Source organism: Pleurodeles waltl, chromosome 2_1 (assembly GCF_031143425.1).
Source record: "Pleurodeles waltl isolate 20211129_DDA chromosome 2_1, aPleWal1.hap1.20221129, whole genome shotgun sequence".
NCBI lineage: Eukaryota > Metazoa > Chordata > Amphibia > Caudata > Salamandridae > Pleurodeles > Pleurodeles waltl.
Genome location: NC_090438.1, coordinates 774,141,354 through 774,163,628, shown reverse-complemented (window position 1 = coordinate 774,163,628; position 22,275 = coordinate 774,141,354). Strand labels below are relative to the sequence as shown.

General features: G+C 44.7%; 1 protein-coding gene across 1 annotated transcript; it reads left to right on the top strand.

The window, feature by feature from the left end:
* Window positions 1-10,839: 10,839 nt before the first annotated feature.
* Window positions 10,840-11,715, top strand: RNF182 (ring finger protein 182). Its single transcript, XM_069218207.1, has one exon. It carries the CDS (start codon window positions 10,930-10,932, stop codon window positions 11,671-11,673), a length of 744 nt encoding a protein of 247 aa, XP_069074308.1. The 5' UTR covers window positions 10,840-10,929; the 3' UTR covers window positions 11,674-11,715.
* The last annotated feature ends 10,560 nt before the right edge of the window (window positions 11,716-22,275 follow it).

Below are 22,275 nucleotides of genomic sequence, written 5' to 3'. Positions count from 1 at the left end.
ATATATTTTTATTATATTTTCTCACAAACAAACAAGATGTGAAACAGTTCAGATGTCAATCAAACCCCCAGATTGCTGTGGATCACAGATTCAGAGGAAAAGCCAATTGACAGTGTCAGCCTGAAATCAGAGTAAATGCATTAAACATTCAGAGCGGGTAGTGATAGATGGCGTTTCCAGACCCATTCAGATCACAGTCAGTCCCAGGACTGTCCTCCCTCCTGACTCCCTCCCATCACTACCGGTCATTCTCAGACCACCAGTCCCATATCTTCACACACTTCTGGGAGCAAGCCCGTGCCTGGTAAATCGGCTCCTCTGCCCGTCTGCGGCACTCCATGTTGGATTCCAAACCTCTCAGTGTCAGAGTGAATGCACAGCACCAATTCCTTACCACATCCCTCCTAGCTACTGCTAGTGCAACACTGCAGAGCAAAAGTGTGTACCTGTTCAGGATCACCTCCCCCAGATACCCAGGCAGACCAATCGGGGAATGAGCACCAAGGCCTCCCCCAGTGCTTCTGAGAGCGTACTTTGAACCCCCCTCCCAGAAGTCCCTCACTTTCAGGCACCCCCAAAGTGTATGGAGCAATGTTTCCCACTGTCCACAGCCCCTCAGGCAGCGGTCTCAGTCACTCTTTCTCATACGGCAGAGTTGTATACGCGTATAGTATGCCCAGTATAGCAGCTTTAAATTAATGAGCCAGAACCTCCCCACCCCAATGGCATATTCCCCTAAGTATTTACAGGTTACCCCCTACTCTGGTCGCCCTCCTATCCCTCTCGCAACCTCTGCAACAGGGCCTGGATAGTGCTGAGGAGTGTGGAGTACAGCTGCGAAATAGCATGCTTGCAAAGTGCGACATCCAGTGCCCAAAATTCCAATGGGCTCTTGTTCTTTAAATCCTGAGGGCAGGGGGTTTGGCATGTCAAGAAGGACCTAATCTGTAGATACCAGGCATATATTACCGACTCTGCAAGTCAGTGAATGTCAGCCACCCTTTTCCTTCCTAGAGATTACTCACCTAGAAGATGCCAATCAAATCCTAACGCTGGTGTCCCAACAGCCTGCTGAGCTCCATCAACTTACCCAGATCCCACAGCGGCATCTCCAGTGTTAACAGACCCGCCCATCCCATCCTGCGTGTCACGCCCCTCCACGTCCAAACCACAGAGACAGTTGGTTTTGGGAGGGTCATCACTCTCCCCACACTGTAGAGCTGCTTCCCCTCCTCTGAAAAAAATGATAGGGGACTTTGAATAATGAATTGTGCACCACATTAAGGAACTTAAGAAGATAAATCATTTTATACAAGGCCGCTCTACCCAGCAAGGACATATGTAGCTTACACCAGTGGCCCACATCCCTGCGGAAATTCCGCAATATCCCCCTCACATTTTTTTCATAGAACATATTACGATTTTCAGTCAAATAGATCCACAGGTAAGTGAACCTGAGGTCAGACCACACCAATTGCTGGGCCCAGTCACCCCGAGGCACCCAATGGACCACGGGTACACTATGGATTTACCCCAATTAATAGTTATACCTGAGAAAAAAACTGAAGATTTGCAGGATCTCAATGACTCTCAGTGGAGAGCGGTCCGAAACTGCCAGGTAAAGCAGGACATCATCTGAATATAGGAGGATCACATCCTCCCAGTCACCATCCCAATGGAGACCCGGCAGCTATGCATCCTGCCAAACTTAGTTTGCCAGCAGCTCAATTGCCACCCCAAAGAGCAACAGAGAAAGGGGGCAACCCTGGCAGATGCCCCTGCCCAATTCAAATTCCTCCCAGGTTTATGAATCAACACTATCAGGGGTCACCGAAGACCCAGGGAAGTTCACCCTGCATCTGAGCCTCGCAGCATAAAGCATGCAAAGCCTTGATCATCTTGCTCTTAACATATTTAAAAACCCTGGGTAAACCATTCCCCACTTTTGATTTGGGCCAGGGCTTCAGTGATTTCTCTCTGTGTGATCACAGCCTCAAGCAAATACCTAGCCTCCTTACTCAGGCTAGTTACCGGGAGACCATGTGTGAATCCTTGCATACACTCCACTGCCCGCCGCAGGAGAGGTAGAAAGTATAAAGATTGCGAAGGTATGGAGCAAAGGTCTGAGATGTTGCCATTGGCGTTTCCACCCTCTCCCCCAGGTCGTGCATACAGCCAGAATCCAATGTTGGCCCTCCTCTTTCCTGGCCAGCTTTTTGAACCAAGTACCACTGTACCAGCCCCCTCTTCAGCTTGTTACCAAGCCCATTCACATTCAAGGAGAGGACTCTAAGGGAGGTGCCGCTGTCTTCGTGTTGGTGAACTCATCTGTACCAGTGTCCATGAGTGATCCCAATATCCCCCTTCTGCCACTCTGTCTCCACCTAAGCTATAGCCGCCGCAGTTTCCTCCAGCTGTTCCCCCAAACCTCCTCCTTGCCACCACATGTTTGAACGACCTCCCCCCAACTCTCAAGGACCCTGTAAACCCCCCAAACTTTGGGTACTGCTTACCAGCATGTCCAGCATGTCCAGTAGAGGTAGTGCATAGCCCGCCCCACTGGTTCTTGTTGCCTCTGGGACAGATTCTGCTCGCCAAACAACCACCCCACAACTGCTGTAGCCCCCAGACGTTCCTTTGGTGCCCCCTCATCTGGTGGCCCATCAGGTGATCTCATCTGCAGTCATAGGGTTGACCCTTGGGCGTCCACTTCCTCAACGTCTCAATGTCCACACTAGAGCCCATTGATCTGTCCTCCGACAGTCCAAGATCAGGAGCCAGGGCCTCCCTCTAGTTCGATGAGAGCTGCAGGAGGCCACACTGTATTTCTACGACTACCTTGTCCTTCTCCGTTAGTACCGCAGCCTTAGTGGGCATCGCCCTTGACCCCCTTTGTGCTCTTCAACACAGTCCTGCGGCATCAGGTGGCCCTGCCTCTCCAGCCAGACCTGCACCTCCTTTACCTCCGCGAAGAAATATACCACAGTGCCCACCTCCACCCAGAGGCAGGCCAGAAACGATAAGGCATACTTGAAGTGCCACAAATGTTTCTTGACAGCCAAAAAGTGTCTGGGTAGAGGCTCATAAGGCTGTTCTCAATCCGTCAGGGCCCGGGAGCACATGCCAGTTGTAAAATATTGTCCAACTAAGTAAACAGGATACTATGGGCCTGGGTGGCCCTCCAGGTGCCAGAGGCCAATCCGAAATCCTGTGTGCACTCTCCGCGGAGAACAGTGTTCACACCTTACCCCCCAGCACCTCTGAGGATAGCCATTGTTCCACAAAAAGTTTGGTCGAGGGTCCCTCTGCCATCTCCAGGACCAACACTAAGAGGACATTGTTAGGGTGGGAGCGTCCCTTGGCGTCCTCCACCCTTGCTGATAAGACTTCCACCTCCCTCTGAAGCCTGGTCCTCATGGCCCGCCACGGTCAGGTGAATCCAGGCAATGGTCAACTCTGCATCCATGACCCTCTCGGGCAATTTGGTGTAGTCTTCCCTCAAAAGACCAACATCAAGTATCACCGCCTCTGTCTTATGCTAAGTCTGCATTTATGTCCCAGATGGCTGCCAGGATCATCATGTGGGTCTCCAGGTCCATTACCGTCCCCTCTGGAACATGGTTCAGATTCTCTTCTTGAGAGAATCCTCATTTGCTACGGACTGTGACGAGGAAAGGAGACAAGGTCCTAATGCTCAGCTACTTCATGAACGTCATTTAGTGGTCACTAGGGGTCACAGCTGTGACCCTGGCTTGCCCCTTGTGACCCCTGGCACTGCCTTTGCGGCCCTGTCCTCAGGGGTGGCAAAATCAGTGTCAGGAACACAGGAGTGGCTCACAATATCAGAGCCAGGCTCCAACTGAATTGTTTTTACACTATGTTATTACATTATTAGTGATTAATAGTTAATAGTCAATCAATCACTATCAGTGTAATAAAAAGAGGAGCAATAAAATCTAGAAATGGACGTTTACTGGCATTTTAGGTAAGTAATATAAAATCCTTTTAAATGTATGCTGTGTGCTTGCATGTGGGTGCGAGATAATGTGGGTGAGACAGAGTGTGTATGTGTGAGCATGTATCCTTATGGGACTTTGTGTGTGTGTGTGTGTGTGTGTGTGAGAGAGAGAGCGGCGGAGACAGAGAAAAAGTGAGTAAGTGAGAAGGTATAAGTGAGTCAGAGTAAGAGTGAGTAACAGAGTGCAAATGAGTGACCCAGGGCGTGAGTGTGTGAAAATGAATGTGAATGAGTCAGCAAGAATGAGTGTGTGAATGAGAGTGAGTTTGAGTTACTAAATATAAGTAAGCATGAGTGAGAATGTGTTGTTATGCTTGCAAGTCTACAGTTGGACATGACATGCTTCCTGGATTATAGTGACACCCGTGGCAAAATGCCGGCACTGGCACAGTGGAGCTAAATTTTGGAATGGGGCACAGATGGAAAAAAAGCTGACGCTGATATACTGGAGGAAATTCTTGGCGTAGGTGGCCCCTATGGCAAAATCCTGGCACATTGTAGGAAATGTTTGGCACAAGGGAAGACACCTGTGGCTTATGTCAGGACGGTATCCATGACAAAATGCTATCCCAGACATACCAGACATAACATCTGATGTAGAGATCATTCACAGTACATGGACACCAGAATTGACAGAATTTTGAATATTTTATGTACTGTGTGGTCAGAAGGGGCACTCATTTAAAAAATCTAGCCTGACCAATGGAGGTGATTTTTGACATATGAAAGCATCCATAGGATATTTTGAAAACAAAATGGAGTCATTTTATGGGAACTGTCAGGTTTCATTAGCTTTACAGACCATGAGAGACTTGAACATTTAATGAGATTCTTTTCAGAACCAAAGACTTTTAGCATGTGTAGGTAAAAACTGTGCTTTTTTAAATGCACTATTAGAGCTAATTTTGTAGAATGTTCTTCGGGGAAGAACCCCTCACCACCAGCCTGTCCCCGCTAGAAGACTTCAGATTAACTAACTCTCTTTGCTTGCTTTTTACAAATCAGGAAAATGTTCTCTTGACATATGATGTCGGCATCTTATATCTAAAATAGAAATTTGTCAGCACTGTATTCTCATATTAATCATGCAGTTATTATGGGACGTCAGTGATGTTAATTTCCGTGATGTCATCAGGGTTAGGGTCATGTGACATCACTCCCCGGAAAGATTCAGGGTCACAGGTCATATGATGTCCCTTCCTGTGACATTATTAAGGTCACGGAGTGTATGATTTCTCTTCTGCTACCCCAGTCATTTTGGTGAATCTACATCCATGAGCTACTTACCTGTAATCTTTGTAATTATTGGAATCTTGCCCCATAATTTCATTCCTCCTGTTCATATCCCTAGATTAGCTACCACCACAGTTTCAGCCCAGAATGGTACCACAAACTAGTTATTCTAGTGGAGACACAGCAAATGAGGTCTGCCTTTCCTTCCCAAAGTGAAAAACATAGCCTATGGAAGTGCTGGAAAAACTCTTTTTGCATTAAAAGTAGACTGAAGGGTTAATTCTAAGTGTAACGCAGTGTGATAATAACAGCGCAGCTGCCCTTAGAATGTATTTTATGCCTGATTGGTATTTTTGTTGGTGTAAAACACACACAAACGACAGTCTGAGCCTGTCTTCCCCTCTATGATGCCCTCTGTTCCAGCAGCATAATCCCTTCCAGGAGCTGTGTTTTACTTTAGATTAACGAGTGGGCTTTATTTTACTCCCAGAGTTATAGGGCCTATGAGACCTGTACTCACATATTAAGTTGCGTGCATAAATGTATGCATACTTTAATCGTGTTTTTTTTCATTTATGCACTTTTTGAACGCAATGGGTTGCCCGGACACGCTTGAACTGCATAGCAATAGAAATCCATGTTGTTAGACTGTGAGACAACGTTGTTTAGATGACCCATATTTCTGGTAATTTATTGGCACAACGCTCTGTGTGTGCCCATTCTTGCCAAAGGGCAGTTTTAATGCATGTGTTTTTCACTGTAGCGGGTTTTGCCAGGGCTTGCTAATATATGGCATTTCCTTTGGCAACATTTTTTCTTTGAAGTGATGATGTGTGGGAGTGCGGTGTGCAAGTGGCAGAGGAAGAGCAAAGTCAGTTCAACTGAGAGAAAGGTGTATGCATTTACAGAATACTGCCAAAATTGTTTTCAGAAAATCATAAATAATAAATGCAGAAAACAGAATATGTGGTGAATTTTCCACAGCATATTGGGTCCTGTGAAGTTATTTCCATCATGATTTTGCAAATAAAGATTGCTTAGGAAACTTTAGCGTCACACTGTTGAAGGGAATTGTTAAAAATATTGCGCATTGGCCCACTTGTGAGCAAAATCGAAGCATGCGTTAAGTTGTTTGTTATTTATTTGTTTTAGGTGTTTTTCGTAGTACTAGTAGTTTGCCTGTAGGGCACTGGACCAGTACAATGTAGGTCACCACCCACTCCGGGATGCTAGACTGTCTTACCATGCAGTAAATATTTCCCCTATATCCTAGAGTCTTCTGATGGGAAAATACTGGCACCGACCATGATATTGAAAATGGGAGTTTTCCCGGCTTCAGCAAAGAGGAAATCTAGGCCCGTATTTATACTCCGTTTGCGCCGAATTAGCGTCGTTTTTTTCGACGCAAATTCGGCGCAAAACTAACGCCATATTTATACTTTGGCGTTAGACGCGTCTAGCGCCAAAGTATTGGCAAATAGCGTCATTTTTTTGCGTGAACGCCTTCCTTGCGTTAATGAGATGCAAGGAAGGCGTTCCCGTCTAAAAAAATGACGGCGACGCAAATGCGTCGTATTTATACTCCCGGGCAAAAATCACGCCCGGGAGTTGGCGGGTCAAAAAACCCCGCATTTGCGCCACTATTTAACGCCTGGGTCAGGGTAGGCGTTAAGGGGCCTGTGGGCTCAAAATGAGCCCACAGGTGCCCTCCCCTGCCCCCAGGGACCCCCCCTGCCACCCCTGCCCACCCCAGGAGGACACCCAAGGATGGAGGGACCCACCCCAGGGACATTCAGGTAAGTTCAGGTAAGTATAATTTTTTATATTTTTTAATTTTTTTTGGGTGGCATAGGGGGGCCTTATTTGTGCCCCCCTACATGCCACTATGCCCAATGACCATGCCCAGGGGACACAAGTCCCCTGGGCATGGCCATTGGGCAAGGGGGCATGACTCCTGTCTTTACTAAGCCAGGAGTCATGAAATGGCGTCTGGGCGTCGTAAAAAAATGGCGCAAATCGGGTTGAGGCGATTTTTTTGCCTCAACCTGACTTGCCCCATTTTAAGACGCCCTAACGTCATTTTTTCCCAACGCCGGCGCTGCCTGGTCTACGTGGTTTTTTTCCACGCACACCAGGCAGCGCCGGTCTGCTTGCGCCGGCTAACGCCATTCCATAAATACGGCGCCCGCATGGCGCTTCAGAATGGCGTTAGACGGCGCTAAATTTTTTGACGCTAAACTGCGTTAGCGCAGTTTAGCGTCAAAAAGTATAAATATGGGCCCTAGGATTTTATTAAAGATAATGAGGTGTGCATAATACGCACTATTTTTTAACACAATTTCCTGGCAGAAACAATGAGAGGTGACACAACAAAGGCAAAGAGATGTTACGGGAGGTATATTAGAAGTTGAGCATAAGTTATAAAAAGTTGCAACGAACTTAATGTGTGTTATACCTCAAGGGTTCAAGCAGGATAGTGAACTATGAGTGTTCAAGCCCATACATCATTTACAAAAGAGAGATCTCTGGCACCAGCGGGGAATATCTCTCATTCTATATCCCAAAATCGCTTTGACGGCCTTTACTCTGAGTACCTCTTCTTTGACCTTTCATTTATCATGGCCTACCTAATGTACTACTTTACCTCCTGTCCTAGGTAACTGGGATTCAAGGGACATGTCAAAGTACAGATCAGACAAACTGAGGATAGCTGAAGTTACGGAGATGGTGGTAAAGTAGTGACAGTATGGGGCGGCCCTTCATCAGCAGCCTGTTATATGGACTACAGTGCACACTGACCAAGTGGTCTCCTTTCCCATTCTTCTTCAATGGCAAGACTGCTGCAGTCCAACGGTCCTAATTCGATTATTTATTGCCTCACAACTCTATATAAATAAATGAAAGGGTGGAAAACCCACACTTTCAGATGCATCGGTGTGGATGTATCCGACTCCGAGGACCACAATTCCCTGCTGTGACTATACGACAATGTTGTCTCTTGATATTGTCAGTGATGGATGGTCTTCGAGGGTTCTTTTGTGGATTTATAACCATGGCAGACACTGGATTTGTCCTGTCAATCTTCAGTGAGGTAAATCCTGGGTTTTGTAACCAATGTGCTAAACGCAGCCCAGGTTCTTCAAGGATATTCAGTAACTAGTTGCAGAAGAGGGTTCAGGTTTCCATCGGCGCCACCTGACTGTGCGGTACGATGGACACCCAAAGACATACAGATGTAACAATTCTTTTGTATAATGACAGTAGGGGGTACATTATCTCGCAGCTCGAGCCTCCTATTCATCATCCCGGACTCTCTCCCAAGGACAGAACCCTCAACCTAAGCTGGTTGAAAAGGAAATGTGTTTGCATGCATACTGACATAAATAAGAAATCCATACATGTATACCTGTATAAATACATTCAAGAATATACATAATGATGTAATATATATATATATATATATATATATATATATATATATATATATATTTATATATATATATATATACAAACACGTGCATAAACAAAATCTGCATATACATGTATAAAGGCTAAGATGCATACATATATACATACATAATTGCAGCCCTACATAAATACATATATATTTATAAAAGCAGCCATCACACAGATACAGTTGCAAAAAAATATATACATATATAAATAAATATATAAATTCATGCATCAGACCTGCCAAGTCACATGGTGCCACCATGTGTAACACAATATCACCTTCCTTCACCTAGTCACCTGGTGAAGAGCTGATATCACATAGAGGAACACTCGGTGAGCTGGAACCTCTGCACGGAGTCAGTTTCCAGCTCAGACTCGGAGGCTTGTGTCGCTGATGTCTATTATGGATTTTGAAACCTTCCAAGGACATTGATGGTAGCCTCAAAATCATTTAGAAGGACATGATCGAAACACCCCCGGGTATTAGAGCATTTTATCAATTGTATTTCCATGGTAGAAGTGCCTGTCAGTGCTTGTCACAAAGTCCCGTCACCTGCCAATGTCCCTACCCTATAGATTAGACTGTAACATGTTCGAGGTCCACCCCATCCGAGGACTCATCACCTCTTCCTCTCATACCGTCAAATATTTATAGAACTTGGCAAGTCTGATACATACACAAATTCAAACATACGTCACTTTATATGTTTAAAATATATATTTATAGTGTTATGTATGCATACATGCATGCAAAAGTTTGGAGTTAGATTTAGATCCGGTTCTTCCCTTGGCCAAAAGGTCGCCGTCACACTATGGCTACTGCTGAGGCCGTTCTGGTAGCATAGTGTTTCCGGGTCTGGGATTACTGGGTCTGAATATATCGGACCTAGTACTTCCGAGATTAGATACGCTGGATAAGTACATAGCGTGCAGCTGCTGTGTCCTAACCCCACCTGCCTTGCTTCTGCAGAATAGAGAGAGCATCGAATGCCACTCCCATCTCTCCTCTCCCTTTCTGTGCCCACCCCTCAACCATGTGCCCCCGGTACCTACACTAGCAAAGACAGTCCCCTCATCCCTTTGCCGCCTGCTCAAGGCAGGTGTTTTCGGGACATTATATCCCAGGATTGCGGAAATGCACACATTTCGACCCGGTATTCACCTTCGAGGGGAAATACCTCACAAACCCAAAATGTAGGTGTAAGGATACCCACCGGAATGAGAGATTCTGCCCCCAGCACCCCTAAATGCAACCAGATTGAGGGAAACCCACCCAGGGAACTCATACTGAGGGCCTAAACGTAGATCCACAGATTATGATAAACCATCTGGAAGGTTTGTAAAAACCTACAAAGCATTACCTTTCCACTTGCCACCACTCTGGCCTTTCCATGGAAATATCAGTGTTGGCACCATACCCGTGATGCAACTATAAAAAAAAAGCAAAACTAAGAAAAAACTATTTTCTAATTGCAGACACAAAACACACAGTTGGAGGGATTAAAACAGTGGTCGATCCTTTGAATATCCGTGACATAATTCAATCGACTAACATAATGGTTTATATGCCCCTTTACCACAATGATTTCGTGTTATATATTCCAGAATTTCAAAACCCATGCCCGTCCCCGAACACAGAAGAGAACTGTGAAAAGTAAAGTAGCTGTACTCCTGTCATTAACAGTGATTAGTCAATGTTTTACCACTTTCTACCATATTACCACAAAGTTACTGGAGCCAGCTTGGACTTGCTGATCGTTAAAAAGCTGCTTGACTCTGGCAGAGATGCGGCATGGGGCAGAACGAACGTGCTTGCCAAGGCTTTGAATGTTGTGTGTACAAAAAACTTTTGTCTACAATGTTGTGCATACAAATGCGACCAGCTTGGCAGCTGGAAACATCCAGCAAATAGTGGGGCGGGACCTGTCTTCATTAGTGGCCAATGTTCATATAATGGTCTAACAGGAGGCCGTGCTAACAATGTCCTGTTTTATCTCTTCTCACATTCTCGCAGGCCGCCTGCTGCACGTGGACCTGGGGTGCAGAATGACAGACGCCAGTTGAGAATCTCTCATCTTTTCAGTGGTTCACTGGTATGCAGCAATGTACACACAGCGTGAAATGATACCCAGTCAGTGTCACTGAAGCACCACGACGCGACCACGCAGACCTCCAGCTTCGCAACAGTCCAGCGTGCCCTCCCTCCCACCAGCCCACAGAGGAAAATGACCGTCCAACTAGCAGACGATTCCACAGACACTCCCAATCTGAGCTCGGAGGAGCTGGAATGCAAGATCTGCTACAACCGCTACAATTTAAGACAGAGGAAGCCCAAAGTGCTCGAGTGTTGTCACAGGGTGTGTGCCAAATGCCTCTACAAAATCATCGACTTTGGCGACTCCCCGCAAGGCGTCATCGTCTGCCCCTTCTGCAGATTTGAGACCTGCCTGCCTGACGATGACGTAGGCAGCCTGCCCGATGACAACAACATCCTCCAGAACTTGGCCTCCAGGGCCAAGGCTAAGGGCGGGACGGGAGACAATCCCACCGAGCTCCTGCTCACTCCCAAACGGCTGTCCACTCTCGTGAGCCCCACCCACAGCTCCTCCAACTGCCTGGTCATCACTATTATGGAAGTGCAGAGGGAGAGCCCTCCGTCTCTGAATGCCACCCCTGTGGTGGAGTTCTACAGGCCCACGACCTTTGACTCTGCCCCGCCGGTGACCCCTCACTGGACGGTCTGGAACTTCACCTCCCTGCTCTGCCAGACCTCGGTGCGCGTGTTTGTTTGGTTGCTGGGTTTGCTCTACTTCAGTTCTTTGCCTTTGGGGATCTACTTACTCGTGTCAAAGAAAGTTACCCTAGGTGTCGTCTTTGTCAGTCTCGTTCCCTCCAGCCTTGTTATTCTCATGGTTTATGGATTCTGTCAATGTGTGTGTCATGAATTCCTAGACTGTATGGCCTCTTGATAGCATAAACCACTAGTGAGGATAGCTAGTCACCTTAGAGAATAGAAGTTATTTTTCTATATTTTTGTACTCATATTTATTAACATTGACAATTAGAACTTCACCTATTATCCTGAACGGTAAAATGCCCTAATTCTTGTGGTTATTGTACATTTAAGAAAACTTGAAATCTTTGACGCTTTCAGAGTCCATTGTTAGATTTTGTTCTCATATCTCCTTTGTTGTGAACTATATACAACAACAGCAGTATGGAAAAAAAAGGTAAGGCGACGTGCTGTTGTGTGAGGAGAAACCAAGCACATTACCATATTTCAAATGTTTTGTTTGATTTCTCTTTGTGCTTATTATAAAACCAACAATCACAGGATGGCGTAGGTGCAGCAAGCAGCGTAAACAGACTGTCTATGTTAATTACGCAGTGACTCTCATTAAAATGGTGCAGGAGTGGTGTTTTGCTAGTTTGTGCTGTATTTGCATGGTGCATACGTTGTGCCACCTACTAATTCTACAGCAACAATGGGTTTTATTTGTGTGTGACTCTTCAGGGTGTAGCTTGTTATAACAAAAATCCAGCGCACAAAGCCTTCTTTGTGAAAGCTGATTATTTCCTACCATAGATTTTCTGCTATGTTTGGAGTAAAGTTTGGATTTAGAGGTCACAAAGAATTCCAAGAGCACTCCTGGAAATCAGTTGTAGGAGTGCTCCTGCTTACCAATAAGTATTCATGCGAATTTGCCTCAAGATGGAAAATTTGCGTGAGTGCGTAATGTAGAAAAGCACATTTGTGCTGTTTAACTTTTTTTCCATCCAAAAGGAAAATATTATTGCCTTTCAGAAAACCCCTTCTTCTTTACCACCAGTAAATATCAGGTGTTCCTTTCTCTTTCCAAACGTGGAAGGCACCTACTCCTTTTTCTATGGGTGGGTGAAAAATTCTGCTCCGCCTGCAGAGTTTTGTCCACTCAACGTTCTGCTTGAAGCGCAGAGTTCTGGCAAAACTCTGCCAACCGCCGTGTGGTGAAGGCTTTTCTCATGGGCGCCTCGCCATCATTATGTTGGCGAGTGGGAATTTGGATCTCCTAGACCTATTTTTGAGTTCTGAAACTCCTTCTGCTGCGACTTCTCAACGCAGGTCACACCCTCTCGCATTGAGAAAACTGCAGTTCGAGTAGAAAATCTACTTAAGCGACAGAAAGAAGGTGCTAAAAATCAGTGCAAGCAGTGCAACGTTTCCGAATTCCGCCCACTTGTGGAACTCTTTGGAATCGCACAGAATGTATATGTAACTCCTTAGAAATTTGTGAAGTCAAACTCCGCAAGTTCCACCAACCCATAGCCGTCACAGTGGACATCATTTTAAAAAGTAATTCACCCTTTTCAGTCCTGTATCTCTAACAATTACTGAAAAAAGACATTTCAGAATGTTCCTTTTCCCATCACTAACCTTAAGCAGACACTTATGGGAACGCTGCTATGCTCGTGGATTTGTGGGGGCACTTTTCACTTTGAAAATTAACTAATGCTGATTCTCTAAATGAGGGATTGTGACACAAAACACTGGTAATCGGGTTCAGATTAAGCCATAATGCCATGACTTTGTCTGTATTTACAAAGAGGAGTCATAGTTCTGCATAGTTACCAAATACCTTTGAACTAATTGTTTACTGACCAGTCACACTGGGCCAAAAAAGTTTAAAAACATGTTGTTCCTGCAGCACAGATTGTGCCTCATGCATGCCACAGATGAATCGAGGCAAAAACAAACACACACACACACCCCCACCCCCACCACCACGCACCCTTTCCCATCTTTTGTGAACTAGGAACAATTAACACCTCCTGGCGCAGTTAATTCAATGTAGCCCAGAGTGCACTGTGTTGTGTCGCAGCAAACTGCATGTGTGAGACATTAACGTGCTTTGTATTCAGAAGGAGCCAGGAATGGACACAAAACAACGCCTGTGGCTGAATATGTGTGACAGCTTCAACACTGCAAACTTTACATGTCTTTTGTTTGGCACTGCATCACTTTTCACTTAGCTGCAACATTTGCAATTTCACTTTGCTACCAATGAAGCAGCACTGATTTGTACAAGATATGGTGAATCATGTCAAAATTATTTGTTTATCCCTTTCATATAAATGTGAGCTATAGTTGCTACCCAGTCGCATACATGTGGCCAAAACGTAAACTTAATTTGCAGTGGACTAAAATATACCTATTTGACATATGTCTATGCCTTCGCAGAAACAATTCAATTAGCATAATTTGCTTCCTTTGCTCGAACCCAGTGAAAAGCAGATTAAACAAGAAGAAAGACTGGGCCCAGAAGCAGGTTCAACTAGAAGAAAGACTGGAGCCAGCTGAGCTCACAAGTTGTGTTTTTGGTATTCGAACAAAACCGCCTACATCATGTAATGAAAAGGGCGTTGGAACCAAATTTGGCTGGTACGATCTGAGAACATCACTGAGGTTTCATGGAAAGCTGCCTATTTTTTTGGGTTCAATGTATTTAGGTCTTCCAGATCTAAAGTGCAATTGAGATGAAACCAATCTAGTATGTTCACATGACTTGTAACATGAATAACCTCTTTATATTAAGGACTATTAAGGGTTATTTTTTAGAGTCAAGGCAAGTTTTGGGAAGGCCACCGATTAATAATTAACAATGAAACTTTTATCCTTAGGTGAAATCCACAGTTTAGAAAAAAATCTCCAAGGCAAATTTTTTCCATAAAACATACATTACTGTGCATATTGTTACTATTGTTTTTTTAAATAAACAGTTTGATTTGCTTGCTTGCTTTATTGGCTTTTATCATCCGATTTGGAAGTGATTGTAACAGGAATATGACACAGGAGGCTATGGCTGGGACTGCAATAGTGCAACTGTGCCAATAAGAAGAGACAAGGTCCTGATCCAGGTACATCGCACAGTTCGACAATTCATCAACACACCAAGTTTTCATGTGTGACATTTCCATGTTTACATTATAACAGTGTGAGTGCGACATCTCCATGTCTCACGTGGGACAACTTGAGTGAGTTGAGAGTAGCACTCATGTTTATGTAATGAAGTGCCTATGACAGCTGATCCCATTTTTTTTTACTGTAAGGGTCTACGAATGGTAATGGTGATGCAATCACTGCACTGTACTATAATCTACTTTATCATATTATCTAAGTGGAAATATGAATCGACCTCATATTTCCACTGAGATAATATAATAAAGTAGATTAAGCATTTCCCTAGAAGAACTTTGCTTCAGTGACACTTTCCCCAGCACAGGGGTTGCAGATTACTACAGGTCATAGAGACTCAATGATCCAAGTTCAGGGCTTAATTACAAAATAGTGCATTCTGGGAGTGGTAGCATTGGTTCGCAGGGTTGAAGCGATTGTGCGAATGCACTCAATACGAATAATTTATACAAAAGGAAGCATAAAACTTGAACACTAGTTTGAGTGTCAGTTAACATATTGCCCCCAGTATAAATGATCAGTACACCAGTTACCACATTACGTCCAAAACATAATTCTCACAGCCCACAAAATTAAACTGTCTCTAGGAGAAAATGGTTCCACAGTAACTCTGTCCTCTAACTGGGATTGTCACAGCACTAGTAATCTTATTGTCATATTGACTCAAGCTGTAAAAGCACCTAAATCAACACTTATTGTCCCCATCGGCAATAGTCTCTCATATGCCATAGTCTGCCAGCCACTGTCTCTGTCCCATCCCTATATTATCTTTCCAGTCTTTACCCATTTCATAGTTCTTACCTTTGTTTCCTTAGTCTCTACCCCATTCCTGTGGCATAATTTCCTCAAAACAGCTGTCCATTTGGTATTTTATTTGCTCCTGCATCCTCGCTCCTCACCATCCCCTACAGCTAAACAACCCCTCTTCTTCCCATTCACCCTGGGTACTCTTTGCTCCACGCATTCCCACTTCCAGGTAAAGCTGCATGGCGAGGAAATGTAATCAAGAGCACATGGAATGAATGGCAAACAGAACTCTTTATCTCACTGTTAGAAATGGGATCTTTGGTTGGCAGTCAGGTTACCCCCTGTACAAGCAAGGACCTTCACTCTAGTCAGGGTAAAAGAGAATCACCATCAGCTAACCCCTGCTTACCCCCTTGGTAGCTTGGCGTGAGCAGTAGGCTTAACTTCAGAGTGCTAGGTGTAAAGTATTTGTACCAACACACACAGTAACTTAATGAAAACACTACAAAATGACAACACAGGTTTAGAAAAATAGAAAACATTTATCTAAATAAAACAAGACCAAAACGACAAAAATCCACAGTACACAAGTCAAGTTATCAATTAAAAAGCAAAAAGAGTCTTCATGTATTTTTAAACACACACTAACACTGTTAGCGTGGAAATGTACCTTGGGTGCGTCAAAAATAACCCAGCATGGGCAAAAAAAGGGCTTGCGATACGTCGATTTCACTCACGAGCGAGACCTTGCATAATTTCTTCTTTCGTCGGGTCAGGGTGCGTCATTTTTTCTCTCCGCAGGAGAGCGATGCGTGGATTCGGTCAGCACTATCGGGTCCGGGCAGGCCTTGCGTTGTTTTTACACACCCAGCGGTACTTGCATCGGAAATCCAGCCGCACGATGATCCGAAAACCACACAGCGCAGGTTGTAATCTCACCAGCCTCCGTCAGCGATGCTGCGTGTCGTTTCTCCAGCTCCGTGCGTCGATTCTTCGGTCGCATTGCAGGCGAGTGTCGATTTTCAGCCGCGAAGCCGGCGGCACGTTGATTTTTCAGCTGCAGATCGGAGTCGCGTTGATCATTTCCCCGCACGTCGTTCTGTGCGTGGATTTCTTCCTCTTAGGCTGCCAGCTTCTCCTTTCACGGTCCCAGGAACTGATGGGCACCACAGGGCAGAGCAGGAGTCTCTCCAGAGACTCCAGGTGCTGGCAGAAAGATGTCTTTGCTGTCCCTGAGACTTCAAACAACAGGAGGCAAGCTCTAAATCAAGCCCTTGGAGATCTTCACAAGATGGAAGGCACACAAAGTTCAGTCTTTGCCCTCTTACTCTGGCAGAAGCAACAACTGCAGGATAGCTCCACAAAGCACAGTCACAGGCAGGGCAGCTCTTCTTCCTCAGCTCTTCAGCTCTTCTCCAGGCAGAGGTTCCTCTTGGTTTCCAGAAGTGTTCTAAAGTCTGTGGTTTTGGGTGCCCTTCCTATACCCATTTTCTCCTTTGAAGTAGGCCTATTTCAAAGCAAAGTCTCTCTTGATTGTGAAATCCTGCCTTACCCAGGCCAGGCCCCAGACAATCACCAGGGGGTTGGAGACTGCATTGTGTGAGGGCAGGCACAGCCCCTTCAGGCGTAAGTGACCACTCCTTCCCTCCCTCCTAGCACAGATGGCTCATCAGGAAAGGCAGACTACACCCCATCTCCCTTGGTGTCACTGTCTAGTTTGAGGTGCAACCAGCCCAACTGTCAAACTGACCCAGATAGGGAATCCACAAACAGGCAGAGTCACAGAAATGGTATAAGCAAGAAGATGCTCAGTTTCTAAAAGTGGCATTTTCAAACACACAATCTTAAAATTAACTTTACTAAAAGATGTATTTTTAAATTGTGAGCTCAGAGACCCCAAACTCCACATGTCCATCCGCTTCCAAAGGGAATCTGCACTTTAATCATTTTTAAAGGTAGCCCCCATATTAACCTATTAGAGGGACAGGCCTTGCAACAATGAAAAACAAATTTAGCAATATTTCACTGTCAGGACATATAAAACACATTACTATATGTCCTATCTTAACCATACACTGCACCCGGCCCTTGGGGCCACCTAGGGCCTACCTTAGGGGTGCCTTACATGTATGAAAAGGGAAGGTTTAGGCCTGGCAAGTCGGTACACTTGGCAAGTCGAATTTACAGATTAAAACTGCGCACACAGACACTGCAGTGGCAGGTCTGAGACATGATTACAGAGCTACTTATGTGGGTGGCACAACCAGTGCTGCAGGCCCACTAGTAGCATTTGGTTTACAGGCCCTGGGCACCTCTAGTGCACTGTACGAGGGACTTACTAATAAATCAAATATGCCAATCATGGATAACCAATTACATACACATTTTGTATAGGAGCACTTGCACTTTAGCACTGCAGTGGTAAAGTGCCCAGAGTAACAAAAACAGTAAAATCAGAGTCCAGCACACATCAACAACCTGGGAAACAGAGGCAAAAAGTTAAGGGAGACCACGCCAAGGATGAAAAGTCTAACACTCACTGATTTAGTCACATAAATTATAGGGCAAACCATGACTACTGCTAGATTTACTAGAAAGGTCATTTGGTGCAGGTGCTATTCTATGAATGGTGGATCAAAGAAATCTGGGATTTAATCTGAGATTCACTGTTTGACACATGATGTCATCCTTGGCAATTCATAGGATAGTTCTAACCTCAGGTTCCCAATCTGTCAAAATTGTAACTGTTCAGAAACAGATACACACACAATGTGCTGTGTGTATATATAGGTGCAGAAAAGGGAACTAAATATTCAGCAGGTTAGTGGATTGACTCAGAATGGGGATCTTTCCTTAAAAACCTAAAGGCAAACCTTTTAACTTCACTCTGAATTATTGCACTAGGTACAAAAGGTAAATTTTGATCAATGGTGTTGCTGAGATAACTTGGGGTAAAGCTCGCCAAGTCACTAATGACATTCCTATCGTAAGATCACCTTTAGGAAATCTTAGGAGTCCTTAAAAGGATGCTTAATATCTGAGATTTATGAATTGCCTCTTTTCCCGAGGACAGAAATGCCACTCTACTGCTGGCTTCTTGCAGGCTGGCAGAGCTGGTAAAGATGTACTTATGTTGCACTTTGGATTTCTTCCCATGTCCCTAGCTAAAGTAGGGCTGAGAGAAAATGAACTGACATACACTATGGTGAAAAGGATGCATGTACTATAGTACGGATCCAACCTTAATCCACAGAAATCAGAGCACATTTGTTTGCACAAGAGCTCATTAGACGTGTTATGGTTCCATGAAAGGTCCTTGCTTCAATGAGAGCCCAAGAACTGAGAGGCATCATCTAGATCTGCACAGACAGAGAAGACAGGGTAATTCTCTCCACTTGCTTTAGGAGTACACTAACCTATCTGTCGGGTAGGTTCTAACCTCACTGTCATATTCTGGAAAGGAGGATGGAGTTCTATGTTGCTCATGCACCAACTGGATTAAGAAGTTAGCTGTTCCATAGTATTTGCAACTGATGCTACCAGTCATGATGTGGGAGAGAAGGGTATATGAGAGCCATTCTGCCAAGAGTTCTCTTTATATTTTACTGCTGCACTTGAAATAAAGACTCAAAGAGAGTTGTTTCTTTAGTTTTTGCAAGTCCTGGCTAGACCACATAACAACAAAAGTCCATATTTCCTGACGGATGCCCCCAAAGGACTGACCTCTTAGGAGAGTGCATTTCTCCACACACCTAGGCCCTCATTACGAGTGTGGCGGTCTTACCTCCGCCGACCTGGCGGTAAAGACCGCTGCATTACAAGTAGGCCAGTTTAGCCAAAGCCAAACTGCCACAACACCGCCAGGCCCACCAGTGCAGTCGCACAGACGTGACCAGCAGTGAGCTCCTCCAGGCCAGTTGCAGGCCTCAGATCGCTGGCCGTATTAGGAGGCAGCATACCGCCAGGCTTTTCACAGCATCACCACGCCACGAAAAGCCTGGCGGTCATGCACCTGGCAACCGGAATCCCCATTGCTGTCGCCGGCACATGTACCGCCACATGTCCACACACCTCCATGCACCCCCGGCACATCCACACACCTCCATGCACCCCCCACACACCTCCATGCACCCCCCACACGTTCCCAAGACTGACTGACACCCAGTAACCCTTCATTCATGACATTCATTGTTCTAGCACACTGTGGGCTCCATTTCAGTCTCTACCCCTTGCTGCAAGAGTCTCTCTTGTGTTTACCTCATCCTTCACATTCAGGGCCCCTATTCAGCTACTGGTGCTCATCTTAAGACATTCCTCATTCCTTCACTGGGGCATGTCTGGCCTGTTTTCTGCAAAATCTCTGCTCCTTCTCTTTCCCAGCTCAACATGACAGTACCTTCTTTGCTGGGATGGGGAACAGACCGCTCCTTGACGCTCACAACCTTCAATGGATTCAGCTGCATACACATAAAATATATGTAGGATAGTTATAGTTAGGATAGTGTTTCCATAGAAAATGCCTTTTTTTGTGTTGCTAATAACTTTATCTTTCCACTAAGTCATTTACACATTTTAAACAGAATATGAATTAACCATTACTAAGGTTTTTGGAAGGTGTAGTATCTCAATCACTCCAAATCCCCTCCTCATAACTCTTTTTCTGCAGTTTCTCAGTTAGACACTTGGGGCCAGATGCACGTAGGTTGTTTGATGTTGCAAATGGCCTGATTCACAGAATTGGGCCGTTTGCAACTGCAAAAATGCCTTTTTGTATATACAAAACCAATTATGTGATTCAGTAACCTATTATCAAATCATAAAATGGGTTTACAATTCGGCATGAGAAAGGGGCGTGTTAAGGCCGTCCCTTCCTAGTAGCGACTCACAGTTGTATGTGTGAATGCTTTAAGACCGAAATGCGGTTGCAAAACATTCACATTTTACCGACTCTTTGAAGGAGGTGGTAACCCATTCACAAATAGGAAGAGAACCCTGAGGGATCCCTTCTCCTTTGTGAATGTGGGTAAAAACATTTTTAAGAGCAGGCAGTGGTTTCACAGACCACTGCCTACTCTTAAAAATTGAAAAAAAAAAATTCAGTTGTCTTATTGAAACATATAACGTTTTCCTTACTGCATAAAAAATTGCTTTATTGTAAAAGCAATCACAGACATGGTGGTCTTCTTACCTCACCATTCCTGTGATTCCTGTGATTGACAATGGGTTGCAAAGTAAGACCTACCTCATGAATATTAATGAGGTAGGTCTATTTGCAACCTAGTGCAAATTGCACATTGTGTCAAAGACACATTAGTACATGGGGGTTTGCAATTTCCTAATTGGAAATCATAAAAGCTCACAATTAGGAAATCACAAACTGCTTTCTTCGTGCATCTGGCCCTTGGTGCCCATTTTCTTCTGGTATATTTCCAGTTTTCTAGACGCGGCATCTGCATATCTCACATTTCATTTTATTCTTCTTCAGCACCCCCTGTTTACTCTCTCCTGATCATTCTTCCGTGCATCTCCTTCCCTTCACTTCCCCCTCACAACACTCTCACTCACTGGTAGGCACTGCATTTTCTTTATCTTTCTCCCTGTCAATATTTAGACAGCTCTGTACTTCCTTCACTCACTTTTGCATAGAATCACATTTACAATTGGCACACCAGACTATTGTTTAGTGCACTCTGTAGAGAGGCCAAGGTTTGATGATCATGTATTTACAATCCCTATTAAGACCCACTGACAGGCACTGGGAGACTCTCTCTGCTTTCAACCTCAACTTCACAACTCTCAATCGTGACTCTTAATAGTCATCCACCCCCCCCACACACACAAAACCGGACCTCACACAAATATATAGAGGTGACTCTTTTTATAGTATGAACTATATATGAGTCATGTGTTGCATGAAAAAAACTACAGAAGCACATCACCCTGGAAAAAAAGCAAATGCTCTAAGGAAATGAAACAGTAACTAAAACGTGAAGTGTAAAAAGGAACAACATCGCTATTCCCAGACTGAAAAGGCAGTGTCTGTGTTTGCCTGCTGCAGCTGTCTCCGAGTGGTCGTGGGGCTCCGGCCCCATCTACCCTCTTGCAAGACCACTACAGGTGACCCCAAATTGTACAACCTAACTCAAAACCTTCTGACATGTCAGAGACTCTTCTTTTCTTAGTCCCAGCTAGTCTGTCTTTCAATAGGAGCACGAGAGTTAGGCACACTCGCCGTATGCGACCAAAAGCAGGCTGGGGATCATCTCGCCTCGAGGAACTATTGTGTCTTTTCCATTCATTATTGTTCATGATGCCTATCCTGCTGATCCCTTTTGGGTCCTGGCCAATACTGTGAAGGCGAATGACAGAGTTGTGTTTGTTCCAGTGTGCCGAGGAGCCTTACAAAATATTTGCTAACGTTTGATGGGGTTAAAACCAAGGCTACCTTAACAGCAACACCCCAATTGTGTTTCTTTAAATGATTAGATCATCCGGAGGTGAGACTTTCAATGATATACTTTTTGTTCCTAAATTGATTTGTAAGTACTCAGGTATTTTGAAGTGTGCTTGCTTCTCACGCCTCCCACACACTCTTCATCTGTCATCACCTTAGACAGCAGCAAGCTATTCTTTCACTGCACTTCTTTTGTATCTTAAGGAAAACATAATTGAAATAAAGGTAATACAATGGTATGTTGAATCCTTGGGGCAGCTGTAACATGTCGTGGCTTCTCAGATAATGCATGTATCACATGGCAGTCTGTGGTGCAGTATGACAAGCCAGAAACCTATTTTTAGCACAGACTGTCTCTCAGTGAATGGTTTTTACCAGTGACAATAGCGTTCACTGTTAGACTGGCTAGGCAGGACA

Bases quoted from the DNA above. Each gene is read 5' to 3' on its own strand.
- RNF182 (XM_069218207.1), top strand. From the start codon at position 10,930: ATGACCGTCCAACTAGCAGACGATTCCACAGACACTCCCAATCTGAGC.